At 43.5% G+C, this 7,929-nt stretch overlaps 3 protein-coding genes and 1 non-coding gene across 4 annotated transcripts; 1 reads left to right on the top strand and 3 right to left on the bottom strand.

The window, feature by feature from the left end:
- Window positions 1-92: 92 nt before the first annotated feature.
- On the bottom strand, window positions 93-174 carry METBIDRAFT_t219. The gene has a single exon. It is a non-coding gene; the product is annotated as a tRNA-Ser (tRNA).
- Window positions 175-572: 398 nt separating this feature from the next.
- Window positions 573-1,032, bottom strand: METBIDRAFT_219222 (uncharacterized protein). The gene has a single exon (XM_018855116.1). The coding sequence runs from the start codon at window positions 920-922 to the stop codon at window positions 656-658; it is 267 nt and encodes an 88-aa protein (XP_018709657.1). The 5' UTR covers window positions 923-1,032; the 3' UTR covers window positions 573-655.
- A 109-nt stretch (window positions 1,033-1,141) lies between these two features.
- Window positions 1,142-1,747, top strand: METBIDRAFT_13438 (uncharacterized protein; the record flags this gene model as incomplete). The annotated part of the gene is made up of 1 exon (XM_018854362.1): window positions 1,142-1,747. The coding sequence occupies one exon, from the start codon at window positions 1,142-1,144 to the stop codon at window positions 1,745-1,747; it is 606 nt and encodes a 201-aa protein (XP_018709656.1).
- Window positions 1,748-4,977: 3,230 nt separating this feature from the next.
- METBIDRAFT_46528 (uncharacterized protein) lies at window positions 4,978-6,663 on the bottom strand (the record flags this gene model as incomplete). Its single annotated transcript, XM_018858052.1, has 1 exon — window positions 4,978-6,663. One exon carries the CDS (start codon window positions 6,661-6,663, stop codon window positions 4,978-4,980), a length of 1,686 nt encoding a protein of 561 aa, XP_018709655.1.
- Window positions 6,664-7,929: the final 1,266 nt, after the last annotated feature.

Raw genomic sequence — 7,929 nt, 5'->3', positions numbered from 1 at the left:
ATGAATATGACAAATGGGCGGCTTATCGTCAATCAACACATGCAACAGAAAGAAACGTTCAACAAACTGTCTGAAGGCAAAAAAAAGAATTTCGACAACTGCAGGATTCGAACCTGCGCGGGCAAAGCCCAAAAGATTTCTAATCTTTCTCCTTAACCGCTCGGACAAGTTGCCAGTTTCTTGTCTTTGTTATGATACGACATGAGCAAGATTATAGATTCTTGGCATCCTGTATAATACGAAGGACGAAGAGTCTAAACATTCCTGATCGGGGTTACCCCTCACCTACTGTATAGAAGGGTTCCGAACTATAAAGGAGCGTGAGGCTGAGACATCCCTGAAGAAGGATAACACTTTTTAGACATCGAGAATACGACAGATAGACTAGGCCTATCCACTAAGGCTGAACTATCTATAAACCGATCTACTCGTAGTTTAAGAGACAGCTCCAGGCTGTTTCATAATAGACAGCTCCAGGCTGTTTCATAATAGTCTTTGGTCGGATCCATTAGTTAGTACGTACATTTCACAGATGGCATCAAAGCTTTCGAGGGCCATGGAAATGAATCGGACATGATATTTAACTTCATTCCAATAGAAGTTGGCCCACTAATCGAAGTGGCATCTTCATCCCATTAAATATCTTTCAAATCAGTCAGAAAATTTTTTCTATGCAGCACGTGGAATGACAGAACAGACAGAGCAGAACAGCCCAGAATAAACAAAGTGAAAAAAAAAAACACGCCCAGATTTTTCTCCATGTCTGGAGGCCAGGAATGGCTGTGCCAGGCTGAAGCCGTGCTCGCCTCTTCCCAGCACTGCGACATTTTTCGCACAGCGGATGCACCATCAGCTTGCGCCTAATAAAGAAAACCCGTAAATATAGGCAACCAAAGCAGGACAAGAAAGCTTGCAGGCCCATGCTGTTCGTGTCGTCACTCTAAGGACGCATCGGCGGCAGAGACAAAAATGCCTCTGGCCCGAGACTCGCCTGGGGCCACGTGCACTCGGCCCCGTTCTTTTGCACCCAAAGCTGTCTTCAAAATCCTGCCGTTCCCTCAGTAGCCCATATTGGAGTGCACCCCAACTTTCATCTTTCAGGCTCTTAGAAGTCAGGAAGTTTTTGCAAATTCGAGCAAACATGAATGTAAACCAGGAAGGCTCCGCCCTCATCGACTTGAGATACCACTATTATCTTGCCCCGTGGTCTGCGTCCAGGCCCACCAACTCAATCACACAAACCATTGCACACACAAAGATCCAGACTCTGGTCGGAGAAATCCTTGACCTACAGGCTCAGAGTACAAATTATCCCCACGACCAGGAAAACGTATTTGAAAACGAGTCCACACTGCTACCAATACCTGCAATGGCTGGCTATGCCATTGGAAACATCTTCTTGGCTACACAGTATATCCTTTCGTTGATTGCTAGCAACAATCAGAATACAAGAAAACTTTATTTCCACCAATATGAAGCTGGCTTGGCGGGGCTTCTCGGGTTGGGGATCCTGGGAACGGTGGTTTTCGAATGGCTTTTGGACTCGAAGGAGCTGACCTCAATGAAAGAGGCTCTGTACTGGGGGTGGAATCTAATCTTGACAGCCATTTTTCTGGAGTCTTGCTGTCTTCTTAGTGGCTGGCTTCCTCTATTGTTTTGCATAATCGTGGTTTTTGTAACTGGTTTCGTCGTAGGAACGGAGTATAGCAATTGCGGCACCATGATGAAGACTTTGAATCAGATTTAAAGTAGAAAAGGAGCAGTAATAAACTTCTGACGAATTTGACATTTGACTGCTATAATCCTACAGGAAAGCGAGCCTTGCATTGAGGCTATTTGAAGATCTTATTCTAGCTCTAGCAATACTTAGGAAACCTCGCAGGCTATATGGCGGTGCTTGGTTCTGTTTCAGCAGGACCCAATTTGGTAGAGACATTTCACCCAAATTCAGAGAGTATTACATGTTGTTTCTAAACTTTCACATAAAAGAGAGAGTTCTTAAAAGAGGAAGCCACTCGGAGACCAGGATATGGGGGGAGGGAATAACTCCGCCAAATTCGGAAGTATATGGAATTCTGTCTCACTCTGTGACAAAAAACCTGATTATCATGAGGGATTGCTTGAGCGAAACTCTTTCTCAAAAACACCATCGAATCATCTGTCTTGCAAGTCTTTCTTCCAGTCGAGTGTTCGTGATGTTTCTCTGCTTGATAAAGCTCTATTTGAAAATAAAAAGAGACACGATCCGCCCCATGTTTTCTGGGTTCATTAAGACTTTTGAATTGATGCGTGTTCGTTGAGTTTCATGTCCTTCTCGTTTGGGGGTCTGTTGCATGGATTCAGCAGAGAAATAAGAAGAAAAAGATAAAATGAAATCACAAGCATTCTCGACTACTTTTTTATATAAAATAATAGAGCTACAGCTTCCAAGATTTCAGCACCGTCAATTATTTCCGCATGAAGATGCAGGGCAAAGCTTCATCGCCAAGGACATGTACTACACGGGTCTTCATATGACTCAAATTCACTCCACACATCTTCAAGAACTTCATTTATTCTGATAATCACTTGTTAGCCTCCTAGGGGTATTCAAGGTCTTTTTCGCTTGAGCAGCAAGATTCACACTTCTTCTATGCTACTCAAAAATAACTTGTTCATGAATAGTCTTCACCCCAAAAATTGGTTCATGCTGAAGCCGGTATTGTGCGTGATACTTGACCAACGTCCCTCTTGAACTCTGTTCCTTCAACTAGTGCTAAAATTTTTATACCCAGAAGCCCAACCTTTCCATGAGTTTTATCAAGGTTTTGTCACACTTGGTATTCATGGACATCAAGTATTTAGGCAAAAAGTCCATTGAGTATCCATATCTTTTCATAGCCCAAAATTTTGATGTCTTTCAAATACTGCTCAATGGGATCGCTGCCGCAAGTCTAAGCCAATGAATTCGCTTTTCACCATACACCTTGTGCACTAGGAATTTCCTTTTTACACAAGCAAGCAAGGAAAAAGTTCACGAGCTACAAGATGCTGTGCCCTATTAAAAATCTCGGCAGCGTGATGGACACTAAAACGGCCCCGGGATATGAAGTAGCTCCGGTTCAACTTACACTCATCAAAGTTGGCTTCATAGTGCTTGCATGTTGTCAGAATGTCTTGCAAGCTCTCAATTCTGTCAAAGAGGCTTTGTATCGACTCACATCATTTTTTAGGCAGACACAGACGAAAACATGGAGATCCCCAGAAATATAGTATTCACTTCAAATACTAAATAGTCGGAGAAAGCAGCAAACATCTCCACGGCAGATTTTATAAATCCATCAGCATTTGAATCATTCTGTGTCATCTGAAGCAAAGCAGCCGACAAAATGGCGGGGGTAAGTTTGGACTCATCCGCATCAAGAGATTTCTTTCGAGCCAACTTTTAAAAATTCGTCGAAGCTGGCCATATTGAATTGTGAGCCGAAGGCTTTTTGGAGGAGCTTCAATTTAAATTCGTCCTTTGACATATCGAGTTTGTTATGGTTTGGTAGTGATCCTAGTCACATCTTGGCAAGCGTTTGAACAAAAAGGGTGATGAAAAGATGAACAGTACTTTGAAAGAAGAGTACGTGAAGCTATGTGTACCATCGTAGGAAATCGTTTATGGAATTTGCAAAAAAGATTTAATGATCATGCGCATTAATCAGGTAAATGTGGCTCACAGACCCGTAAATTCATGTATTTGGTGGCCTGGTATAAAGCGTGGAATCCGGATCTCAGTTTCAACAGATTTGCCCATTCCAGAAGTCTTGAGCCCGAAGGTCTCACTAAGTTTACAGTCAGGTGTATTTATATAAGAAAATTCGAGATAAATCAATTCACAATTTAGAGAAAGGGTGAGTGAAGATAGTCGAATGCAGCCAAAGCGTATCAATTGATTCTATTCTACTTCCAATACTTTGCTCACTATTATTGATGTTAGGTGGAATAATTTGTCAAAACGTCGCCAAGAGTAACTAACAAATTGTAAGGGCCAAAATATATGAAAGGTATCTCTTGCCCTGGTTCTCGTAAAAGCAATTGATTTTCGCCAAGCAAAAAGTGTCCAATTTATGACTTTCTGCAATTGTGTGAATTTTTGCTCTCATTATTATTGGCATCTGAAATTGCGAACTGTCTTTAGATAAGATAACATATCAGTTTGTTCAAAACTTGATGAGGACAGCTGGCTCAACAGCATAAACAGCACTGCAGTAATTATAAAGAAAATGTACCGCAAAAGTATTTACTACTCAAATTTGGCAGGTATAAGGTGAATTGGTTTCAGCTATTGATTATTGACATTTGCCTAATTTGGTAGAGAAATATCCTATTCAACGCTGGGTGTATCCGGTAAACTTTTGACGGACTTTGCGAAGCATTAAATAATACTGAAAAAAAGCTCTCTTTCGGGCCAAACAAGATAAAAAATATTTTCACATACTTGACAAGCATCTTCTTATTAATCTACAAGCCCATTGTTGGGTGGATGAAGAACCGCCTGGACACATGTACTCCAATTAGGACAATCGTTCGACGGCACGAGAGAACCTAGTGTCTACTTCGCGATTTGATCGCTGAATTATCTTACATCCTACCTGAAGCTCTATTTAACCTTTATATATCTGTCTGGGAGCTACGTGAAGTCCCTGGAACTCAAGAGAATTTTCCGTGAATTGTTGAAAATGATATGTTATGGAACTCATAATAATGGAAGTGCATAATATTATATATGCGCTTACAGGATTTTTCAGCGTTAAGCTGATAGCAGGGGTCATAAAGAGCAGAACTTCCTTTCACGGGAAACAAATCTTCAGATGTGCTTCTAACTATCTCCAGCTCTCCAGGACAATTTAAAACAAAACAATAGAAGTACTCGGTTTTAGGGCGCTGATATCGATGAAATTGTCTAGTGTGTATTATCTCATAATCATCGTACAAATTATGTTACAGGGTCTAGTTAAAAAACCAGATGAACGGTTTCTTCCACCACAGCACGGCAGCCAACTTCTGCTGTTTCTCTTCAATGTCCAACTCCAACACCTCAGAGTCCACAATTGTTCTCCCAGTTGTAATGTCGATATCGGCGGTTTTAATGTAAAAATGGCGCCAGCTTCTAGTCCAAGTCTTGTGGCCGATGTAACACAAAAGAGTGAAAGGCACAGTAAGATAGTTTTGGAAGAAGTAGTTGACGTCGGCATCGCCATCGGGGAAAAGAGCAACCCAAAACTGACCGATCAAGATCAAGATGTTGATGACAATGGAGTAGTAGGAACCTATTTCACCAGTGTAGGACACGAAACCCAACGACTCCAATGGGACATTGTTGTGCTTCAACGCGGCTCTCCATCTCAAGTGACACAAACAAAGACTTGGCCAAATGATGACGATGGACAAAGCAACAATGGACAATAACCAGTTGAACACTACATCTTGCTTCTCATACGTGGCAATGAATGCAAAAGCTCCAGCCAAAATGGTGATTAACCAGGCCCTGAGAGGACGGCCGGCCTTGTCCGTGTAGTCAAACCATTTAGGAGCGTAGCCCTGCACAGCCAATGACCTCAACAATCTGGAGGAAGAATACATGGCAGCAGTGGCAACGGAAGTCACGGAGTTCAAGATGACAGCGTTCATGATGTGAGGAATGACCTTCACGCCATGCAAATCAGCAGCCAAAACATATGGCGATGCACTGGTGGAGGAGCCACCAGAACCCATAAGTCTGTCAGAGTCGCGAGGAACCAAGAGACCAACGAAAAGCAAGGTTCCCAAGTAGAAGAAGATGATACGAACGAACACAAGTCTGATGGCCACAGGCAAGGCAGTTCTGGGGTTGCGGACTTCACTGACGGACAAGGCCAAGAACTCAGTACCACCCATAGAGAAAGAAGCAGTGGCAAAGACAGTCACCAAGCCCTTGAAGCTGGTAAAAGCACCAGGATCTCTCCAGTACTCTCCACCAATAAAGCCCGAGGGACTGGCGCCCAAGTCAATACAGAGACCCATGATGACAAAACCAGTCAACGTGATCAATTTGATGGAGTTCATGATAAACTCGGCTTCGGCGTATCCTCTGACACCGAAGAAGTTGATCAGACAGATGACCACGAAGAAAATCGCAACGAAAACATCAGAGTTGATGGTGGTGTTCCAATACTTGATTGTCAATGCAGATGTCACCAACTCCAAGGAGATCGTAGTCATCCACTGAAGTAAGTAGTTCCAGCCCAAGGCAAATGCCATGGACTCGTCCAAAAATTTTCTATACCACTCATTGAAACCACCCTCTAAGTCCGGGTAGGCCACGGTGAGCTCACCAACCGCATTCATGGTGCAAATACACATCAAACCCACAAGAGCATATGCGATTAAAAGTGATAATGGCCCACCACTTCTCAACTTGGATGCTGAACCCACCAAAAGACCGGTTCCCATACCACTACTAAGGGCGATGACACTTAAGTGGGCCATTTTCAAGTCTTTTCTTCTGACTTCCTGTTCCTCCTTTCTTTGGAACGACTCCCAGAAGCCGACTTTAGGCTGCGGCTCATCAGAAGCGTAGGGTTTGATTTCCGAGATGATTGGGTCGAGGGCACTGGTCACGCTTCTAAGGCCATCTTCAAATTTGGAGGTGCCCATCTTGGAAATGCTGGTGCTAGAGGCGAGAAAATGAAGGGAATGGCTCTTTAAAGAGACTGGCGTCTATGACCTATGTGAATATGATGTCTGGTGTCTATGATTGTGGCTTGCAAAATGCAATTTAGTGAGTGTTTACTAAAAGCAAAGTATAAGCAACAAATTAATGTGACCTCAGCTAGGTATATGGTATGCTGAGGAATCTAGGAAGCAATGAATGTAGAACGGAATAATAAATGACGAACAAAACCCACTACAATTTCCGCCGGAGGCAAGTCGGGTCTATTTAACATGCTCGGACATGAACGCGGGTGACAGTCCGCGGTGAATTTCTTTTTTATCTTGGGATTGCCTCACATTTTTTCCTGGTATATGCCCTCTTGATCCTGGGGTACAGGTGCCAACTTCCGATAACCGATAGCAAGGGATTCGATTACTGGTCACTGAAACTGTAGCGTCTACTAGTGCCGTGAGCAGCGAGGCGATTTTGCAGAGATTTGTAGCACTGGTCCAAAATATGCACTGGTTTCGTGTGAACGCCGCGCTGACATAAAAAATGCCCCATTCGTCGGCATTGGATACAGGCAAACATATGAGAAAAGCTTTTTGATCAATTTTGCCGTACGAAGGTTCGCTGGCGGGCCAGCTGGCGTCTGTGAAACCAGAATGTAAATAAGGGATGTAAATTACGAGCTCAGGGGCCGTTTGGATGAAAAACTCGTGATCCCTCAGAGGTATGGAAACTGCAATTAAAGAAGAGGCCTCCTATTTGAGACACTGTTCAAGGCCATGTGAATTACCCGCGGGGTTGCCACCGAAAGGTGTAGTCCAGCACCAAGTTGAAGTAATTGCTGGGTCACAACCGCCACACCGGTCACCATACCGACTTTCATTTACCGATAAGAAAGAGTTGACAGCACAAATTGACCAACTACTCCAAGATAAGAAGATCATACCGTGCGGCTCACCGTATGGCGCACCGGTTATCTTTGTGAAAAAGAAAGATGGGACAAAACGGCTTTGCGTGGACTACCGAGCATTAAACAATATCACGGTTCGGGAACGTTTTCCTCTTCCGAGAATAGACGATTTGTTTGACACAATCGCCGGGTCTCAAGTCTTTACGTCCCTAGACTTGCACTCCGGTTACCACCAAGTTCGTATCAAAGAACAAGATGTGTACAAAACTGCGTTTGTCACACCGTTCGGACAGTACGCTTGGCGAGTAAGTGCCATTCGGCTTATGCAATGCTCCGTCTACGTTCCAAC

The sequence above is a fragment of the Metschnikowia bicuspidata genome, assembly GCF_001664035.1.
Source record: "Metschnikowia bicuspidata var. bicuspidata NRRL YB-4993 chromosome Unknown METBIscaffold_7, whole genome shotgun sequence".
In the NCBI taxonomy this organism is placed as follows: Eukaryota; Fungi; Ascomycota; class Pichiomycetes; order Serinales; family Metschnikowiaceae; genus Metschnikowia; species Metschnikowia bicuspidata.
The sequence above is the reverse complement of the archived record's forward strand: the minus strand, read 5'-3'. Positions and strand labels throughout refer to the sequence as shown.

Bases quoted from the DNA above. Each gene is read 5' to 3' on its own strand.
- METBIDRAFT_219222 (XM_018855116.1), bottom strand. From the start codon at position 922: ATGGGCCTGCAAGCTTTCTTGTCCTGCTTTGGTTGCCTATATTTACGG.